Raw genomic sequence first — 21,978 nt, 5'->3', positions numbered from 1 at the left:
GGGACGGGAGAGGAGGGGACCCCCCCCGCCCGGGCCGCCCCCCCCGCCCCTGCTGACGGCCGCGCCATGTCTTGCAGAGCTGCGGGAGCGCGGGGAGCCGCTGCGGGCGCTGGGCTTCGCGGCGCTGGTGCTGGGCTCCGTGCTGCTGCACTGGACCGTGTCCCTCATGGACCCCGGCTTCGTCCCGCAGGTCGGTGCGCGCCCTCGGGGTGGGAGGGGGGGCAGTGGATGGCCCCGTGCTCCGCAGCCCTGCCCGAGGGGACCCCCGCCCATCACCTCGCGCTGCCCACCGTCCGGCTCGGGGCTGCTGTCCCTGCGGCTGCCCGGCTTGCAGGGAACCGGTGCGTTCAGAGAGCCCTCCTGTGACACGCCCTACAGAGGCGTTCGTGCGCGATGTCTCACGGCAAGGCGGGGGGGGGGCAACCAAGGCACCAGCCCCCTGCGGGGTTTCAGTAGGACCCAGAACCCGCTCGCTGCTCGTGCACAAGTTGTTACCTCAGTCTCCTCCAGCTGTAGCAGCTGCTGTCCTCCTCTAGGAATTGCTCTTTGGTATTTCTAAACGTGGCCGTTTGTAAGCCTCCAAGAAAAACGATACAGGCAAGCACCTGGTGCTGTGTGGATCCACAGATGGTACGGCAATCTAGGTGTCACCGTCCAGGTTCTGGAATTCCCCCCTCACCCGATACTACTTCTTAGTAGCTCTCCTCTCTCATCACCTTTTTGTAGGCAGGGGTGAGCGAAGAGCAAGAAGCAATGATACCTCCGCTTCCAAAGACCGTTCAGCTACGGCGCTGTGGCTACTGCATGGTGAAGGTAGGCCTACGGAGCTCTAGGAGCATCGACTCTTCTGGCTGTTTGTTTTCATTCTTTTTGATCCGAGCACGTTCGTGGTCAGCCAGCACACATAACAGGAAGGTGTCACTGTCTTAAGGTGACAATCTAAGGCAGGAGCAGACAGCTGCACATTTCTATTAAAAGTCCAATCTTGAGATAAAAGGCGGGTAACCAAGGGGAAAGGCAACCCGGTAGTTAAAATTGGACACTGAGACTTGTATTTATTTTTCCAAGGTTAGAGGTAAGTCCTTGGGCATCTCAAAACCAAATAGCCCAATGAGCAAACTCTCTTTCTGCCTGACTTATCAAAGAGTTTCATCTGAAACTTATCAAAAAGTTTAATTTCCTGCCCCTGGGGCAAGGGGCTGGACTCGATGATCCTCTGGGGTCCCTTCCAGCCCCAGTGTCTATGAAATCTATGAAAAGGTGTTGGTTAAGAGTCTGAAGACTGGAGTTGAGCTGAGCAGAATGTCTTGGACAGATTTATTAGTAGAGAGGAGCTGATTAGAGGCTTGGGAATAAGCCTAAATTCTAACGATCAGGCATAGTTTGGCCTAGAGGAGAAATAAGAACAATGATCCATCCTGGCTCTGGTGGATCCTGTGTCCCTGGAGCATAGGAACATGGAGCTGTTTTATAAAATGCAGTGTTAGCCAAGCTCCTGTAAGTAACCTGGGGCTGACCATCAGAAGGAGCCATGAGCTTAGGCTGGCAGACAGCATGTGAACCTCAAGGACCAGTCTTCCCTCCTTGTGCTCCCTGCCCGGCCACACCCTCCAGCCCCTTTTAAAGTGGCAGAAGAGGAACTCGGTTTTCATTCTTCTCTTGTCCAGCACCATGAGGACAGTTGCTCTTTGCCCGGACACACTCTGATCACTCCCTTCATTGGCAGGTATCTCAGGTTTTCAACTTAAAATCCTTCCTGCTTGTGTAAGGGAATCGCCCTACATTGCTGGGAGTCTTTTATTAAGAATGGAATCCAGTACAGTGGGGTGAGAGACTTGGCTGGAGGACTGTAGGTGATTAAACATTTCCAATTTTCTGAAGAATAATATAGTGATTGCTCTGTCTAAATAACATCTAAGCAGCATTCAGATTTCCCCTGGCACTGGGCACTCTAGGTGAGTGGTCTTCTGGTTGAGTTCTTCGTTTCTGTGGCTCAGCAACTATTTCATTGCTCCAGGCAGAGGCACAGAGTAAAGAGGGCCACTGCACAGCTTCCTGCCTCTGAGTACCTGGTAGCCTTGTAAGGGTGCTGGCTTGGAGGATTGGCATTGTGGATTCAAATCCCATGGGTGTCTGATCTCAGCTGAGCAGCTGAGCCATGAGGAGAGTGGGAAAACAGGAGGCACCACCAGCAGTGCTCTTCTTTGACCCAGGCTGGCTAGGTTATCCCCACCCTTCTCTTCAGCGTACATCTCAGGATGCCTATGCCTCCCAGCTTAAGGAGGGTGGGTACCACTGCTCCTGTGTACTAGGTTGAGGTAGGCAGAGATGAGTGCTGTCTTGCTCAGTAGATGAGTGGGTGCAGTAGGTAGATTTGAAGAAGTCATCACTGTTCCATGTAACACTAACTATATAGAAAAGATACAATATGTAGTTATTACCGAAGTGTATTTAATCTTAAACTAAAGACACCAGTCTTTAGTTTAATTAGTATTATAAAAGACACCATTCTTTATAATAACTAAATAATTACTGAACCAGTATTAAAAGACACCATTCTTTAATTAGTATTATTTTTAAAAGACACCATTGTTTAAAGATTAAATACAGACCTGTCTTTATCTCTACTCCAACACCTCCAACTGTTTATTGCCCCCACACCAAGAGACCTCCCCTCATATCCTCTCACTTTGAGCAACATTTGAACTCCCAGCTCTTAATTATATACAAGCCCAACACCTTAACCACCATGCTACTGGTAGTTTAGTACCATGTTTTTAAGAACTAACATATATCTTCTGTTGAAGCTTATCCTTTTCACCTTCGATAGTATTCAGTATGGTTGAAATATTTACCTGAAGTGTAGGAGTCTGCTGGATCTAGTCCCAAGGCAGATGACATTTTATTTTACTTGCGTGATGGGGGAATAGTTTCAAATAACTGACACCACAGTAACTTGCCCCGTGAACCCCAGCAACATAGTAGGTAGCTCAGGTGCTGAAGCTTTAGTGCGCTGGGCCCCTAGCCCTTGTGCAGCTCAAGTTGACTGGTATACTGGCTGCAAGATTGGGAAGCCCTGCTACAGTGCACAACTCCATGGGAGGCAGGTAAGTTCTAAGGTTGCTTCCTATGAAGCAGTGCAAGCATCTCCTGTGAATCACATTCTTCAGTCCTGAATTTTCCCCCCTGTTCTGTCCTGGGACCTCTCTGAGGTTGTGACTTCTACCAGGTGGCATGGTGCAACTTGGCCTGTAGCGCTGTGGGATCCTTGGCTGGGGAGAGGAATTTCATCACAGGATCTTCAGTGTTAGAGCTGCTAGGACAGCTTGTTCCAGCTGCCAGCAGCCCATGTGTGACATGTGGCTGTAGGCAGTGGGCTAGTGCCAGCTGTTCAGCAGCTGTCAGTGATAGTAGCCAGTCACATGTGCCTGGACTGGTGATTTATGGCACCACTCAGTTACCTCAGCCTGTATCTGTGCATGGGGCAGTAGGGGCTAGTGGCTAGGAAGTTTGCATTGAACCTTTTGGTGGCCTGGTGGTTGTGCATCAGCTGGAGCAGCACCTGTGGAGGACAGCAATACAAGAGCTGGGAAAATCTTTTACACCAATATGTTAAGCCAGGGGTGGCCAACCTGCAGCTCTGGAGCCGTACGCAGCTCTTCAGAAGTGAATATGCATCTCCTTGAATCTTTGCACAAGCTCATGGTGAATGGTTTCAATTTGGAAAGATTCAAGGAGATGCATATTCACTTCTGAAGAGCCGCATGTGATTCCAGAGCCGCAGGTTGGCCACCCCTGTCTTAAGCCATAAAGAAGCAAAAAACAGTGATCCCATGAAGGAACCATCTTTATTTGCTGCAGTCTCCATCACAGAACCCTTTAGTGTGTGAAGCTGCTTTTTGATTTTCACCCAGCTGAGTCTGTTAGGAAAAGACAGTTATTTACTATACTGTTGCAGCACTTTCAGCAGATCCTGTTGCATGCTCAAGGCTTTGATATGCAAGATGGGCCTTCATTTGTGCATGGAGATGCACCAAAAACAACAGGATTCCTATGGGAGTAAGAATCTAACTCGGGCAAGGCTGAATGCTCAGTGCTGTATCTAGATAAGGATGTTTGAGAGCTTGCTGGTGTTAAGGCTTATAGAGAAAGGATGTGAGCTGAAATGAAATTCAGCTGTTACAAGCATAAAGCATGCCAACAAGGTGTGAAAGGAAGAGTGGGAAGAGGAGATAGCAAGCACATTATGGATCTCAGGAAGTGAAATCTAAACATTCTTGGAGAACATCAGCTATAAAAGTAGAATGTCTAGAAACCGATGCTAGAAACCCTGCTCTAGCAACGGCCTGGTTGCAAAAGCTTTGCCCACCGAGACGTTAAAAAAAAAAAAAAAAGACCCCCAGAATTAATATGATATAGCTAATAAAGCAGCATTGAATAAGAATTCTGCAGGTCCAGGGGCAGAAGATAAGCTACTGGACTCTGCCTGTCTGTTGAAAGTGAACTAGAGAGGAGGAAAAAGATGAGCACTAACCTATGGAATGTCTAAGAAATGAAGGAGGGCATTGAGCCAGTTACCCAATTGGTCATTAAAGCCTAATTGTAATGTGCAATTTAAACCTTAAATATTTAGATGTTTATCTTACTAACTGGATGTAACTAGCCCCTTCCCAGTGAGAAATACAAACCAAACATAAATGATGACAACATACTTTATAGCATCGTTAAGACAATAATTTATATTTCCAACAAACAGACTTACTGGAGCATAATGATTCATGCCACATAGTGCTTAATTTAAACAAATTTTACTGCCAGGTGTCCTTTAGCCATCTAAGTCAGCCGGCCCTGGTGGGTTGCACCCAGAGTATTCAGGGAGCTGGCGAGCATCATAGCTCAGCCCCTGGCACGGATCTTTGAGAGTTCTTGGTGCTCTGGTGAAGTGCCCGATGATTGGAAGAGGGCCAATGTCATGCCTATCTTCAAGAAAGGGAGGAAAGTAGATCTGGCAAACTACAGGCCCATCAGCCTGACCTCTATCCTGGGGAAAGTCTTGGAAAAGGTTATCAAGGAGGCCATCCTTAACAGACTAGCCGAAGGCAATATCCTGAGGGATACCCAGCATGGGTTTGTTGCGGGTAGGTCTTGCTTAACCAATCTCATTTCCTTTTATGACCAGGTGACTTATCACCTGGACAAAGGGGAAGAGATCGATGTCATATACCTCGATTTTAAAAAAGCCTTCTATCTAGTATCCCATGATCACCTCTTGGTTAAACTGGCAAACTGTGGCCTTAACATCAACATGATCCACTGGCTGGGGAACTGGCTCCGCGGTAGGACCCAGAGGGTGGTGGTCAACGGGAGCCAATCATCTTGGTGTGCTGTGACCAGTGGGGTCCCACAAGGCTCTGTCCTCTGGCCTATAGTGTTTAACATCTTCATCAGTGATGTAGACATTGGTGTCAGAAGCAGACTGGCCAAGTTCGCTGACGACACCAAACTCTGGGGTAAAGCATCCACACCCGAGGACAGGAGGGTGATCCAGGCGCATCTGGACAGACTCATGAAATGGGCGGATGAGAACCTGATGGTGTTCAACACCGAAAAATGCAAGGTTCTCCACCTTGGGAGGAAAAACCTGCACCATGCATATAGGCTTGGTAGTGCTACACTAGTTAGCAGTACAGATGAAAGGGACTTGGGGGTCACGGTTGACCACAAGATGAACATGAGCCTTCAGTGTGATGCTGCGGCTAGCGAGCAAAACACTGGCTTGCATGCATAGATGCTTCTCAAGCAGATCCCGGGATGTCATTGTCCCATTGTACTCGGCCTTGGTGAGGCCTCAGCTGAAGTACTGCGTCCAGTTTTGGGCTCCACAATTCAAAAAGGATGTGGAGAAGCTTGAGAGGGTGCAGAGGAGAGCCACGCTCATGATCAGAGGGCAGGAAGACAGACCTTATGATGAGAGGCTGAGAGCAATGGGGCTATTCAGCCTGGAAAAGCGCAGGCTCGGGGTGATCTGGTGGCCACCTATAAGCTTATCGGGGTGCTCATCAGGATCTGGGGGAACAACTGTTCACCAGAGCCCCCCCAAGGGATGACAAGATCGAACGGTCACAAACTCCACTGTGACCAGTTAAGGCTGGACATAAGAAAGAACTTCCTTCACTATCCGAGCCCCCAAGGTTTGGAACAGACTGCCACGTGAGGTAGTTCAAGCTGCCACTTTGAACGCCTTCAAAACACATTTGGATGTTTATCTTGCTGGGATCATATGACCCCAGCTGACTTCCTGCCCCTGGGGCGGGGGGCTGGACTCGATGATCCTCCGGGGTCCCTTCTAGCCCAAATGCCTATGAAGACATCGTGAGTTAAACCCCCAGCAAAGACAAACCATAGATTAAACAGAACAGTAGTTAGCAGGTATATTTCTTAGTATTTAACAGACATGCTGTCCATATATATCAAATAAAATATACCAACATCTGCAATGGGAGATGACCATAGTAATTTTCCCATTACACAGCCAAAGCCAGTAATCCTTCAGTATCCCCAACAATTCAACTGCATATTTCACAATAATACTTCCAATTCACATTCCAATTATTTACTACCATAAATATGCATAGCTCTTTACAGTACTGATAAGAACCCTCCTTTCCTAAGGAAGTGAATAAAAGAGTTTCATAGCTGTCATGATATAACTAAAATTACAAATGGTAAAAGAAGTAAGACAGCTCCTCCAGCAGGAATGTAGTGGTAGGTCAAGGATGTAACAACCTATATATTCTCTGGAGAAATCATGCAAGTGGCTTGTTCGGAAGGGTTCCAAGTATCCAACACTTACTATATTAAATGGATCTGCTAATAACTAGCTGCAAGACAAAATTAGGGGAAATTTAAATTGAAGATATCAAAACAAGTCATTCACTTGTGCCTATATCTTTATCTGTGAAAGGGGATGGCGACTAGCGTTCAAGCTACTCTACAATTCTTATTAATGTGATCAGTCTCAGAGGATCTGCCTTGCTTATGGGGCACTGGTTTCTTGCCAACCCCCTATTTCACAGGGGACGCTAAGTCTGGTGGGCTGTCATTGCTGTTTGCTTATTCCACAGCAACCAATGCGAGCCAAGCACTGCCGGGTGTGTCAGCACTGCGTACGCCGCTTTGACCATCACTGCCCCTGGATTGAGAACTGCGTGGGAGAGAAGAATCACTCACTTTTTGTAGCCTACTTGGCCATGCAGCTTGTGGTCCTGTTGTGGGCTCTTCACATTGCTTGGTAAGCCTGAGGCCTCTGGCAGGCATCATTTATTTTTGAGGTTTTTCAGAGCTTTCACAAGAGCTGAATATTCTCAAAGTCCAGCTAAAGGGCTTGGGCAGAGCAAGGAGAGCAGTGGGTGGAGTTCACCTTATACCTTGTTCACCCTTTGCTCTGCTCCCCTCAAAGGGGATTGCTGTTGAGGAGTAACCTAGCCACTGGGAGTGCGTCTTCACGAGCACGTGTGGTTTGTGGCATCACATAGTGCATGTGCTGCACATGCATGTGTTTGCCACACTACAAATTTGGAGCATGGCAGAGGTTATTTTTTGACACTGGGGGATTCCAGTGTCAAAACACACACCAGAAAAAAGTGGGGTGGTAGACATGGTGGCAGCCTGCTTTGTGCAAAACGGGAGCCTGGCTGGCCAGAGCCATGCTCCAGTTGCCAACCAGACTGCGCGCCCAGATCGCTGCTGTCGGAGTCCCCAGGACACCAGCTAAGGCTGCTGGGACCAGCCTCCTCTACCCTACCTGGGGCAACTTGCCATGCGCTACAGTGCACGTGAAGGGGCGTTCCACAAGGACAACTAGTAACAGCAGAAATATATGCTGCTGCTATTTGTGTCTGGGGAACGCACATTCCTGCTCGTGGAGATGCACCATAGATGGGTTTAAAAAAAAAAGTGTTTTGTAACAGATAAAAATCCTGACCCCTCTCAGCAGTAACAGCAGATGGACAAGGCAGTTCTAGGATGAGAATCACTCAAGAAATTGGACATGTGGCTTAACTACATTTTATGAAAACAGCAATAGCCTGAGCTCTGAGACTTAAGGTCAGATACTCTGGATAGACATGCTACTTACAAATGTTGAGCACTAAGCCTGTGTGAAGCAGCTAGTACTTGCTTTGGATTCGGCCAATTTGGGGGACAGTGATTTGATTTGGCAATCCGTATCACTGTCCCGAATCTGATTCAGAGATTTGGCTGCTGCCAAATTGGCCGAATCACACAGGCCCCATCCCCTGCCCACTCTCTCAGCCCCAGCTCCTGGCTCTCTTTTTTCCAAAAAGCCCTCACTCACCGGCTGCTGCCAGGCGGGGGACAATCCCCACTGCCCCTCACCGTGTGGGGGACTCTGCCACAAGCCCCCCGCCCGCTCTCCCAGGCCCCCCATGGCTGCCCTGCCCAGCCCGGCCCTCCCCAGCTCTTTGAAAAAAATAAAAAAGCCCCGACTCACTGACTCCTGCCTGGTTGGGGGGGAGGGGGTGGTCCCCACTGCCCCATGCTGCATGGGGGGCTCTGCCATGAGCCCCCAGATGCCCTAAGGTTGCTGCAGCAGCTGGTGAGCCCAGGTTTTTTTTGTTTTTTTTAAAAGGGCTGGGAGCAAGGGGGCTCATGGCAGCACCCGCCCCCCCCCATTGTGGCATGGGGCAATTGGGGGCAGTGGGAATTACCCCCTTGCCTGGCAGCAGCTGGTGAGTGGGGGCTTTTAAGGAGCCCAGAGCTGGGGCCAGGCAGGGCAGCCATGGTGGGGGGCTGGGACAGTGGGCAGGGGTTGGGGGGACTGGGGGAGCAGGCTGGGGATGGGGCCCTGGAAGAGGTCCCCCCATGGTCCCCTCCTTCAGCCCCCCCACTCCCCCACCCTCTACTTACCAGCATGGAGTCCAGGTCCAGCTCCCTGCTGCAGCCGCCAGGGACTGCCCGAATCGCTGGAACTCTCTGAATCTTTTCCGAATTGATTCAGAGAGCTTCGAATTGATTCAGACCTTTTAATTGGTCCCAATTCAATTCAGATTCAGAGGTTCTGCCACCAGATCTCCTCTGAATTGAATTAGCACCCAAAGCATCGCAGAGCCCTCCTGAGCACATAGTCTTACTCCCAATAGATCCTCAGCGTTTCCCAAAGACTGCTGAAAAAGTGGGGAGGTAGGTAGGTTGAGAGTCTGGCTATAGGTCTATCCCATCAGAGCCAGCTTCCATTCTCCATATTCTGGACAGCACTAAAGACCTGAAACAGCCTTGGGAGAGGGAAGGCTGTTGACTTTGTTGGCAGCAACAATGTAGGTAGTTAACAGAGTTTGATCATTTGGATTGCAACTATTGGTATGTTTCTGCTTTAAACTTGTCTTAAAGGAAGTCATTTGGGCCTTGTTGGTGGCTAGTTAGCTTTTCCCACCTTATTTCAAAGCAAGCTTTATTTACAGGTGGCAAGTAGTGAAACTCCACATAATGTATTACTGTGTCCTGGCACTGCACTTACACAGCTCTCCAGTGACCAACTGGGAAAGCTGGTTGGCTTTCTGCTTGTCAGGAGAAGCTAGTTTTATAAGGATTTGGATGTTCAGTACATCTTTCACATGTGGGTCCTACTGAATTCAGAATTGACTTTTACTTTTGGACAAAGTTTTACCATGCTTCAGAGCTCCAACACCTGTATGAAGTGTTATCACTTATCAGTGTCACAATCAGAAGTGGAGTTGTGAGTCAGGCTTAAGCTTGTCTTGCTGTTGCCTGGTCTAATATAATCTGAAGTCCATATCTAGCCCACTATAACCAGATTGTATTTGTTTCTTACCTGAAAGGTCAGGCCTTTATTTCGAAGGGTCATGGAAGTGGCTGAAGCACAACATCTTCCTCCTCTTGTCCTTTGTCCTGATGGCCATATTCACTGTGGTAGCGGTGCTGCTACTTGTTTCCCACTTGTACCTGGTCTCATGCAACACTACTACGTGGGAGTTCATGTCCCGCCACCGCATCTCCTACCTGCAACATTGCGACACAGAGAACCCATTTGATCAAGGGCTCATCCGCAACCTCTGGAGATTCTTCTGTACCTGTCACCTTGTTGCATGGGAAAAAATGTATTTCCAGGAAGACAGTGACCCTGTTTAATTGTAGGATGTAAAGTCAAGCAGGCTTTAATGGTTGACTCAAATGTAATTACAAGAGGAAATAATTTAACTACAGGATGAGCCCAAGTGCCTGAAGACTTTAAACAATTTACTGGTAGAACTGAAACTTTTGGGTTGCAACACAAGTGCTGTCTTCATTAGTTACTGCTTCCTTGCAGAGGGATTGTACTCCACAGTGGCCTATGTGATTGATAATGTGACTTGCCTCATCCACAGGAGCAAACCTCCTTAAAAAGGGGAGCAAAAAAAGTGGCTCAGGTTTTACTCAGTACATCCAGGTAACAACAGGCTTTGTTCTGGGCATTCCCAAGGGGAGATTTCCGATTCGAGTGGAGGCAAGACTCCTTCTACTTCAGGTTGCTGATTGAGGCAGTGTTAGCAAGAATTGATTACAAATTACAGCTTTGCCTTTAAAAAAAACAAAACAAAACAAAACAAAAACAAAAAAACAAAAAAACCTACTCTCTCCCTTCCCAATTACTGTCTTTCCCCCACCAGGGTAAAGCAGCAGGCAGAAAAGTTAATTTCTGACAAACGGGCTAGAATCAGTACAGTCCCTGTGACCTTTCTTCAGCAGGATTCTGCTTGCCTTGCCAGCAGAGGTAGGCAAATAATAGGAAAGTTTTGAATAAATACTTGGACAATGAAAAGCAAGTGACAGTTCACTGGATGCCACAGTGTTGTCCTTTCCACAAAGATTTGAGACTTACTCCTAATAATATGCATGAGAAAATACTGTAATACACTCAGTTCAAAATACTGAGTCAGAGTTCATGATGGGTTGGGTTACTTATATCCAGCAAGTCACCAAAGCAATATTATTGGCCTACAGATAGCAAAATACATTAACAAAAACTTCAGCTGTGAATGAACAGATCTGAACATTTTAGGATCTGTTCGTGAACAGAAAAAAAAATATTTGTCTACTAGTTTGTTTATGCACAGAACTCTTCGTCTTCTCCCATTTAGCTTGTTTGGGCAATGACTACCTCTAAATGTTTTTCTTGTTATTCTGTAATGTTATATAGAGAAATGTAAATGGGATGAGCTGAGGTAGTTTTTAACTGGTAACAGTGCTGTTTTTTCTTACTTACTCTTCTAGTAGTAATAGCTTTACAATTAATTTATAAATGAAATCTCCAACACTAATAATACCTGTAATATGTTTTCAACTTAAAAGAAGAGACAGTAGGCCCCTTTTTGTATTTTAAGAGAGTTAAGAGGCAAATCAAATAAGCAGTGGCAAAATTACTAGTTACTAATCTTACCTTAGATTAAAATGGGAAACTCAGTCCGACATTTTAGTCAGCACTGGGCACATCTTAATAACACTGTGCAGTAGCATGCTGGGCAAAAACCCGTGCTAATATGCTACCACAGGGGCTGTCAGCTGGGGTGGGGAGGGGTGCATGTACCCTTGGGGGTAGTTGGGAAAGCAGTGGCACAGAAAAACGGGGGGGGGGGGCACCAGCACATTGCACCTCCAGCACTTTTGTTTTTGCTGGCGCCACTGGCACTTCCAGCTCTGCTGCCACACATCCTGGCACTTCTGGGTTTGCTGCGGGCACACGGGGACACCCTGGTCAGCAACCGGCCACTGGGGGACTCTCTGCTTCTTGACCAGTCACTGGGGGTACACAGGCCAAAAAAGGTTGAAAATACTGCACAGTAGCGCAGGGGTTATTAGGCTACTGCACAGTAAGCATCACAAAAAAACATGTGCCAGCACTACTGTGCAGTAACTATAGTTACTGTGCATTTAGTTAGTAATTCATTAGGCAAGTACTAAACTAAATGCACAGTAACTACGGCACATTAATGAACGTGTAGATGTGCCCACAGAGAGTGAAATTATCTGTTCAGTTTAAACGGAACTGCAAGCTCCCCCATGGCACAGTAAGCAAGAAGTATACAAGTAATCCCCAGCCTCAGAAAACTAAATCTCTGCACTGAACCCAAAGTCCTGAAAATATTTCTAAGCATCCAATTTTATAAAAACCTTGAATAAAGTTTTGTGCCTTACTGTCTTTCCTGACACGAGCCAAGTTGGCAGAACCTACTCAGGGTCCAACATCAGTGGATGCTTCTATTTAGAACGGAACATGCAACATCAGAGAATCATCGTATTGAAAAAAGACAATGGGAAATTCTTGTTTCCAAGTCCAGATCAAATCTGTTATTTTTAAAAGTTAGATGGCAAGTTTTTGCGTCTACTCTGCCTTATTTGGGGTAGAACACACCCTCCTTACCATGGTATCTGCTCATGGAGATGGATTCTTTCTGGATTGTACACCACCATAAGGAAGCATTTCTCAGTACAAATTAGTCTGTTTTGCTGATGTAGCACCTGCCAGAACAGACTCCACTTCATACGGTACTACTGATTGCAGCCATCACCAAAATAAAAATGGTCAGCAGGTATAAACTGAACACAGACAACTTGGGTTCAGTGGGAACATTTGTTTCGTAAATGTATCTGGTTGCATTTGAAAGATTTTTAATTTATTTTGTAATGTAAATCAATAAAAGATTAAGCCCAGCTTTTGCTGTTCTTTGCACCTCTCTGTGGACACTCCAAGTGCTCAGTTCTCCTCAATTAGCAGTGTAGCATACTGGTTAACCCTTAATAGCAAAAAAGAGTCAGGAAAAGATGCCACCCAACTTTTACAAAACATTGTTAGAGCCAGAGATGAGCTGATAAATAGGACTGAGATAAACACACACCCTGCCTCCAGGCACCCCTTAGCATGAGGAGGCAGCAGGTGCCGCTGAAAAGGGAATGTGACCCAAAAGACATTCAGTACTAATTGCACATGGCTCTGCAAATGAGAGGGCTAAGATCAGTGTGGGCTGGGAGGATCTTAGACAAGTATGTGCCTTACAAAAGCACTTACCTCGGTGACCCCTTGAGTACTTGAGCTAATCCATTTAATGGACGTTCTTCACCAGTTAGGCCCAGATTTCTCTTCTAGAAACAGCCCAACCTTCCATGGGTAAAAACTCCTGCCTACCTCTGCAGAAGAAGGGTCAAAAGAGCAACCTCTCCATGTCCCATTTAATCTTCAGCTTGTCCTAGAAACCCTTCCCTTTCTCTAGCCTATTTGCCAAAGCCACAAGACTAAGAACCTATTTACACAAAGTGTTGCCCACCGTGTCAAACGCCACTATATTCTAGGTCCCCTGGCAGCTCAGGAATGTCCTACACTATCGGCTTCTCACGTGGACAGTATCTAAATAACAGTTGCTATTTTTGACTTCTTGCTCACACTGATGAGCTGGGAAGCAGCACTGTCACCCGCAGAACAGTTTGACAAGCAGAAGTTTAAAACAGCTATCGTTCAAGGTGCCACTTACATCACCCTTATTCCAAAACCTCCCCCCACCCCACATGGCTTACACGTATCCTTTTCTGTATTCTAGGCACTATTTAGGCTGTTGCCTGCCCACAGCTGTTACACAATCAACGTTTATTAACTTTTTCAATATAAACACCTGCATTCTTTTTTATATTATCTGAAAAGGGTACAACATGTACATAAAAGCTATGGGTCAATAACTTGGCTGCAATTATCAGCATAACATAAATGACTCCCCTAAAGACAACACAAACACAGGAGATGCATCCAAGCAACTGCAGCAATGAAAATGATACTGGATTTGAAAACAAACTTGCTACGCGGGTCTGTTGGTCCAGACCCTGGGAAGTTTATCCAATTAGTCAGAGACAGAAGTTTCTTCAGGAAAAGTACATCTGCATCTCCAACACAGCATATATAAAAGCCGTGGGGGTTTTAGGTCAGTACTTGTTAAAAACAAGATTTAACCATAGCAAGTCAGTTGAAATAGTCTCTTGCTGCTTCCATAAAGCAAGGCAAGACATTTGAGCAAGTTTCCAAACCTGACCTTCGTTGTCCAGACTGTACTAACTGCATCACCACCAAACTCCCAACAGGAACAGCATAAATCAATTGTGAAGAGAGAAAAAAAGTGAGTGCTGCATCCCTTCTAGAAGGCAGGCTGAACATGCCAGTTCCCCTGCCTATGATCAGCCTGTTCTGAGAAGTTAAGCAGTTTGCTAGACCCTTCTGCAGCCATAGTTTGGACAGTGGTGGAGGCTCTGTTCCACTTGGATACATTGGGGTGTTAAGGCTAAAGTAAAATTCAGATGCCCGCGTCCATCCAAGGATGGCACTACAGTTTGCCGAGGACTGTTTCAAATACACCCAACAAAAATGACCCCTCTCAAAAGGTAGTTCTCACACAGTGCCCTCCCCCTACCAGAGGGAAACAGTAAAATGCAATAGAAAAAACAGCTTGCAGACCAGCCTGCTTTCTGCAGTTAATTATATCAGTCCAGTGAACAGTCTTTGCCCGTCAGTGACTTGATTTTTCCATGGTCACTGGCAAGTCGCTCTCTAGAAGCTCTCAGGGTGCTGGTAGAGATCACAACAGTCAGACTTCTAGAAGGTGTCTGGAGACAAAGTCAAAGTCCTTGAAGGCAGCCTGCTGCTTCTGGGATAGAACACGGAGCTTGTCTGGAGGAGTCAGGACTGGCTTCTGAGAGGTAAACTCTTCATCAAAGTTGCTAATGTCAGTAGGGTCTCTTAAAGAGGGCACAAAAGGGGGCTTCAGCGTCCTGGCAAGCAGGGCATTCCAGTCAATTATCTGTAACAAAACACATTACAAACTAAATAGGTGCCAAGGAACAGGCTCAGAGATGGGGAAACAAGCTAGGAAACAACAGTGCTGTGTAGCCTCCCCGCCTTCCGTAGCATCTGCAGCACATGTGATTTCTACTAAATATAAGTGCCAGGATAACCACTGCAGCCAGGTGCAAAGGGAGAGCAGTAATTGCTCCAAAAGTAGAGTCCTCCATGTGACCTAAATCCGTGCTTCAGAGCACCAGCCAAGAAGCTAGGCTGCCACACAGACTGTATTTAACAGGGACAAATCCAAACAACCACGATCATGCTCATCAGGAAACCCCCAAGCAGTTCACGCTGACTAATCCTGCTCCCTTGCATTCCCCCTCCTCTGTCTGGACCTATCTAGGACATTTTGCCTTACACTGAGATTGAACTTTTGGGGATAGGAACCATCATTTTTCCTGTATTTCCATAGTGCCAAGTCCAATGGGGACCTGGTTCATAACACCATGTTATGGTAATAGAAACAATTAGCAACATACCCTGTACAAAGGAGGGTTTTCACTACTGTTTGTGCTGCCACAGGTTTTTATTTTAAATACACAGAATCATTCCCCAATCAGTGCTGATATTGATGCGACTCAGATACTTTATATACCAGCTTGTAGGCAGCTGAAGTCTTAATATCCCAATGGTCTTCCTTTGCAAAGTAGCACTTACTATGCCCTCTCCACCAAAAACTGGCATTTGTGTTCCTCCAGATACACTCACAATTCCAGTTTTATATTTTCTACTTCAAATTCAGAGACAAAGATTGGCAGTCTGTGCAATGATACCTGCACTTCCATACCCACAGAAAAGGATTCATTGATTCATGAGAGAAACAGAGAGAGAGAGGGGAACACAGATTGAAAAGAGATCTTGTACTTGGAAATAGAAGGGACCAGAAAACAGACTCAGGTGATGTGGTTCTGAAAGAGACTTGTTATGGAAATGGATATCTGGCTGGGCAACCACATCAGAAAACTTGCATCGTTAACCAACAAAACAGGCAAGTTTGCCTCAAGAATGAACGGAAAGCAAACAGCCCTGGGACGTGGGTAAGGATGGGGCCTGAAAAAGCTGAAAAAAACCCCTCTTACCTTAAAGAAGGCCTGGGGCTTAATCTCCTCTGCATCCCTCTCTCCTGCCCCAAGACGACGCTCTGGACATTTCTGGAGAAGCTGCAGAAATAAATAATCCAAAAATTCAAAAGCTGAAACAAGGACAGACGGACATGAACAACACTTGAGGGAAAACAGAAGCTTTCGTGTCTTTTTCTCCTTTAGAGTGAGGTCTTAACTTGCCATCATTAGGTCACATTCTACCCCTCATTAACCTCCCACTGATACCAGCAGGAGATCCACTGTGAACTGCAGATAGTACATGTCCTTAGCTGTCTAAATGACCCACAGATCATAAGAATTCAGAATATGTCTCCAGAGAACGAACTCCTAGAAGCATGAACATTTACCCCTTTGAGAATTGGCAGCAATAGACTCCAAATAGGAGCTCAGCCTGTTCCTCAGTGGCTGCAGGGACATCCATGCATGTAGTGATAAGGTAATTAAAGGATAGAGAAGTATATGCATAGGTTTCAAGGGCTCCCTATCAGTTGACTGGGTCTGAAAACAAACTCCGCTGAAATGAAAATGGCACCTAGTCAGAAAGAGTCTCTGGATATATTTGAGTTGAGGCTTAAGTGACACTTGCTCCATTTGACAATGACAGTACCTTGCGGATGATGGAAAGTGCCTCTAAGGAAAGGAATCGTGGGTAGCGGACCTCTTCATTGACAATGCTGTCAAAGACCTCTTCCTCATCATCTCCAGGGAATGGCGACTGCAACAGAGACCCGTTGTTATCTGACACGCAGAGTATCTGTATCCAACCGTTCATTTATTTTCTGTGCTGCAAGATTGGGGTGATAATACCTGCCCACTTTGGAGAGTTAGAGGCAAGCGCTACAAATGAGAAACACATTCCACAAATGCCCAGGCTTAAAGATGGGGAAGGCAGGTTTGGGAATATTACACGGTGAGAGCTGGTTTCAGATACCCAGAAATGCAAGACTGGGTTTGATTACAAGGGGGAGACTCTTCACTTAAATTTTTAAGACACAGATGAAGAGTAGTTAGCTGCTCCCAACTGGTGACCCCTCATGTCACATAAGTAGGCCCAGCTCTGCCCCAAAGCTGATCAGTGAAATCTTCACAGAGGAATGTGGTCTTACCTCACCAACAAGCATCTCATAAATGAGTACTCCTAGCCCCCACCAGTCTACTGCCCGGGTGTACGAAACGTCTGTCAGGACTTCTGGAGCCAGAAACTCAGGAGTGCCACAAAAGGTGTTTGTACGGTCCCCAAAACCCATCCCTGTGAAGAAAAGGCCACTGCAGAACATATCACATAGGTTTCCAATTGGTTTCTTTTGGGGCATAATGGGCAATGTATGTGATGGCAGCAGAGATGAGTGGTACATACAGAAGAGTAGCAGAGACGGGTACACGGGATGGGAAAGTTGGCATTACAAACAACACACTAGGAGGGACCTGCCTCTGATCAAGAGTTTATCCCCCTTTTTCCATGCACCCAGGAGGAAGCATAGACCCTGCACTGCCCTGAGATCCAAGGCCTCCAACAGTTTCTCCTTTAAACAAGCTGAGGCTCAAAGAAAGTTAAGGCTTTGCTTATTTAAACAGTGCAGCAATGAAGCTTCCTACACACACAGTGGTCACACAGTGATGTTCTCCTCAGGTAAACAGCCTGTGCTACTCAGTTTCCTGGTTCCCCAGAGCAATCAAACACCGTCAATCCCTGTATGAATTATCCACAAAGTTCACTGTGGTCAGATAGGCAGGATTTCCTTATGTAGAACTGAACAGCTGCACCAAGTGCAGCTATTTCACTTGGTGTTTGCAAAAGTTATCAAATCTTAACCCTGCAGTTTGACCAGCTGGGGTGATAGTTCAGTCTCGGTTCTTCTGAAGGAGCTCACCTTCCTTACACAGCCCAAAATCAGCAATCTTCACAAAGCCCTCAGTGTCTAACAACAGGTTATCCAACTTCAGGTCCCTACAGACAGAGAGGAAGAAAAGAATGAAAGAAGAGGCTGGCAGCAGCCGTCCAACAGCTTTTTGACAGGAGGCAGGATCCCAACTATTAGGAAGAGGACAGTAGAATATCTGTGGAAAATCTGCATTTGCTCAAATATTTTACTGCCTTGGAGGATGCTCTTCAAAGCCTAACATTTGCTTGATTTCTTAATTGAAAGCACCAGGAAATGGCTTTAAGCAAGCCTCTCCTGGCATAAACAGAGGTCATCCAATAATAACAGGGCCTGTCACCAGGGTGTCCCTGCAAAGAGGGGATGGTGATAAAGCGGATAACCCTGCTGCTGCACAGTTAATGAATTACTAGCAGCACATCCAATGAATAGCTTCTTTACATGCATTCCCTGGCATAATTAATGGTAAGTGGCCATGGGCAATACAGGCAGAGCTGGGAGTGTCCTCCTCTTCCCAAATCATCCCAGACAAGCATAACAAACATGATGGCAGGAGGGAAATGTAAAACGAGGCTGGCTCGGACACAGTGCTAGAGAGCCCAGCTGGGCAACTAACTGCAAACTGCATGTGTGCTGCAAAGGCAATTTAATCTTAGGACTGCTGGTTTCTGACACTTTCCTGGCTGCGCTGCTTTTACCTGTAAATAATCTTCTTCTCATGTAAGAATTGGAGTCCCAAGACTACGCAGGCTGTGTAGAACCTGAAAGAAGAGGAGGAGTCATCACTTCAGAAGAACAGGAGCTAAGTTAATACTCTATGGTACTTGAAAACTTAGGCCAATGGCAACTTACCGTGTCACATGCTCTGGAAAAACTTCTGAGTGAATGTGTGTCATGAGGTCACCTCCAGGAGTATATTCCATCACAAAACAGGCATGATCTGGCGTCTGGAAACACGCAAACATGTTCACCAGGAAGGGGTGTCCAGAAGAGTTGACCACTTCAAAAATGCGCTTCTCACAGTGCAAACTGCAGGGATTCAAAGTAGTAAAATGGCAGCACCAAAGCTTTGCAAAGTATGTGTTTGGAGAAGGAAGTAAGTCGGAGATCCCTGCACTTAGACTGAACATAAGAGGATCATGCAGTATTCACACCATACAATTCCTAAACTCCTCCCATCAGGCGAGTGGTTTTTTGCTAGAAATCAGAAAGTGCCACCTTTTAAAACTTGTTCTGAGCCTCGATTCTAACTATCTGAAGCTGAAGGGGGGACCAAAGTCACATTAGTAAGGAGCCTGGCATGCCTACTAGCTACTAACTGCAGAGTTGATCTCATAGATTCTGGTAGAGGTACGACCAAGACTCACCTATCGATTTCATCTCGGCTAATAATGTCTTTCTTCTTCAGGGCTTTGATAGCGTACAGCTTCCCTGTTGCCTTGTACTGGGCTAGAAGCACCTAAAACAGCAAAAAATGCATCATTCCCAAATTATTTTGATATGGTCTCACTTGGTTACCTGGACTCCCGCCACACAACCAGAAGGCAGCCACACAAACTGTTCTCATCTGTTTCAGACAGTAGCTGTCAAAAGCAAGGTTAAGTAACTCCTAGAAAGGAGTGTTGTTTTCCTGGGTGACCTTGCTACATAGACCTGGATGAAATTCACTATAAATTGTGGTTTTTGAAAAAATCCACAGCGCAAAGCTGACGATTATTGAGCCTCAGCTCAGTGCTCCAGACCACGGATCCCTTGGAACAGAAAAGCACCTAATGCTGTTCTTTACTGACCCCTAAAGGTGACTGGAGGAGTGGCCCTGATGGTTGCTATGCGAGGTGAGAGGAGATGGTTGATGCTTATAGTCTAGAGGTTTTATCCAGTTTTGGAAGCCCTCAAAGCCCAGGACTGGTAATTAGCAGAAATACCAGCTAGAGTCATTGCTTGCATTTTCATTGAAAGTAGCATCTTCTCCTTTTGAAACATTTCCATTCCAACACTGAGCTGGGGGGGGAAGAGTGAAGCCCAGCTTGGCACCCATACCCCATCCTCTCACTCCACAGGAACCCCTTGTGCCCCCTCTACCTTTCCAAAGTGCCCACGTCCCAGCATGGCAACGCAGTGAAAGTCCTGAAGCTGGACATTTCTCTTCCTGTGGGTACAAAGAGAAAATATTGATGGGACAAGAAACAGGAGACTTGAAGCTCAGATGCGGATACCAAAGGAGAAGAGAGTTTCCACAGGCAGCCTGAGGGAACCAAGTTAGAATGTAGCTGCAAGAGCGCTGGCTGAGCATAAATCCATACAGAAGAAGGTGCTGGCAGGGGGAGGAAAGAAGAACAAAAGGAGGATGGGATATGGGAGTACTGAAAAGAAAGGATTCAATACTCAACTAGGGCTAGGGAGGGAGGATAGAGTACAGATAAGGGGTTGGTGGTTAAAGGGGGAATACAAAATGTGTAGCTGAATTCACAGATGCCCTGAAACAATACACTGGCCACACAGGGCTACTGACTGAGTTCTAGTCTAGAGCTCCTAGAAAATACAAAATAAATCAAAAGCCTTAACCCAGAACATCCTTTGCTGAAAGCATGTTTCATTCTCCTGGTGAGGGAACTGAAGCAAGCAGCTTAGGAGGACCTAAGTGTCTCCTCCTGAGAAAAAGGCAGGTAGGGCAAGAAATATGTCTGACTGCCCTTGTTATCAAAGGTGGCATCCACAGACCTCTGAAATAAGTGTGAAAGGACCAAAATGTTCAATGACCCCCAAATAGGAGATCATTAAAGCTAGCATAGATCAGCTGATGTTTGTTATTCACAGGGTTTCCAGCAGCGTGGACTCAATATTACTGTGTGTTTTCTAGCCTGCTTTTACAGTATTTTCTAATCGATATCCTCACTATATGCAGTCCAGTTACTGCATGACAGTACAAATAATCTCTGTGCCTCCCTATTCAACAGAGACTAACACATTTGCCTAGAGTACTTTTAAAGTACGTTATTTAATATTCACAGAGATGCTTAAATAGGTCATATGCTTTGCCCTGGAAAATTGAATATGCTTAAGTATGAGGGGCCATTTGCAAGCATTTAATTAATTTACCTTCTATTAGAATGATCCATTACTTTTATTGCACAACATGAAAAATAGGGTAAGGATCAAGGGCTAGTACACAGATAATGTTACATAAATGTCTGGGTAAATAGGTAAGATGCAGAGTTTTCATTGTACTGTTCACAGAGTATGAGAAGTCTTTTACTGAGAAACAAAAGAACCCATTAACAGAATACAACGTTACATGGTTAAGCTTTTCAGCTCAATACCCACGTTCTCTGTTGATGGCATGGGGCTGTTCTGGGACACTTACCTTGGAGAAGCTCGATTTGGTGTTTCCGTTACAGCCAAGCTGCAAATCCCTTCGACATGCAGCCTCTTCAGACACTGTGGAGAGAGAGGAAGTTACCATATGCAGCTCTGTAGAATGGGGTTTGAAATGCTACTGGACCAAATCAGAATGTAACTTCAACCACCACATCTAAGCTTCTTCTGTGTCATCTGGGGGACTGTGGTGTCAACACCTACACAGTCAAATGGGCTGCCAACTGGCTGGAGGGCCACACCCAGAGAGCGGTAGTGGATGGGTTATCATCGACCTGGAGGGATGTGGCCAGCAGGGTTCCGCAGGGCTTGGTCCTCGGGCCCGCACTGTTCAACATCTCCATCAGTGACTTGGACGAGGGGGTAAAAAAGCACCCTGTTCAAATTTGCTGATGACACTAAGATGTGGAGGGATGTGGCCACACTAGAAGGAAAGAATAGGCTACAATTGGACCTAGACAAGTTGCAAGGGTGATAATCCCAGATGATAATAGGATGGGATTCAACACCGACAAGTGCAAGGTGCTGCACCTGTGGAGGAAGAACCAGCAGCACACCTACAGGCTGGGGAAGTCCCGTCTCATCAGTGCAGAGGCAGAAAAGGATCTTGGAGTCATCACTGATGCCAAGATGAATATGGGCCGGCAGTGTGGGGATGCAGTCAGGAAGGCCAACCGCACCTTGTCGTGCATCCACAGCTGCATCTCAAGCAGGTCCAGGGAGG

General features: G+C 46.4%; 2 protein-coding genes across 2 annotated transcripts in view; one reads left to right on the top strand and one right to left on the bottom strand.

Moving 5' to 3' along the window:
* Positions 1-10,241, top strand: part of ZDHHC12 (zinc finger DHHC-type containing 12) — a 10,844-nt gene extending 603 nt beyond the window's left edge. Inside the window, exons 2-5 of the mRNA XM_019510293.1 lie at positions 11-190; positions 727-813; positions 7,125-7,291; positions 9,858-10,241. Of these exons, the coding sequence (XP_019365838.1) occupies positions 11-190; positions 727-813; positions 7,125-7,291; positions 9,858-10,167 (744 nt within the window). The 3' untranslated portion in view covers positions 10,168-10,241. The remainder of the gene's footprint in view (positions 1-10; positions 191-726; positions 814-7,124; positions 7,292-9,857) is intronic.
* Positions 10,242-12,632: 2,391 nt separating this feature from the next.
* PKN3 (protein kinase N3) overlaps positions 12,633-21,978 on the bottom strand; it is a 28,515-nt gene continuing 19,169 nt past the window's right edge. The window contains exons 13-22 of the mRNA XM_019510600.1: positions 21,244-21,317; positions 19,962-20,028; positions 19,247-19,338; positions 18,732-18,908; positions 18,578-18,640; positions 17,871-17,947; positions 17,106-17,248; positions 16,607-16,714; positions 15,976-16,056; positions 12,633-14,852 (exon numbers count right to left, since the gene is read on the bottom strand). Of these exons, the coding sequence (XP_019366145.1) occupies positions 14,640-14,852; positions 15,976-16,056; positions 16,607-16,714; positions 17,106-17,248; positions 17,871-17,947; positions 18,578-18,640; positions 18,732-18,908; positions 19,247-19,338; positions 19,962-20,028; positions 21,244-21,317 (1,095 nt within the window). The 3' untranslated portion in view covers positions 12,633-14,639. The remainder of the gene's footprint in view (positions 14,853-15,975; positions 16,057-16,606; positions 16,715-17,105; positions 17,249-17,870; positions 17,948-18,577; positions 18,641-18,731; positions 18,909-19,246; positions 19,339-19,961; positions 20,029-21,243; positions 21,318-21,978) is intronic.

This window comes from Gavialis gangeticus, unplaced genomic scaffold (genome assembly GCF_001723915.1).
Source record: "Gavialis gangeticus isolate Ggan-Ray unplaced genomic scaffold, GavGan_comp1, whole genome shotgun sequence".
NCBI lineage: Eukaryota > Metazoa > Chordata > Crocodylia > Gavialidae > Gavialis > Gavialis gangeticus.
Note: the sequence above shows the minus strand (reverse complement) of the source record. Positions and strands in the feature narration are given on the sequence as shown.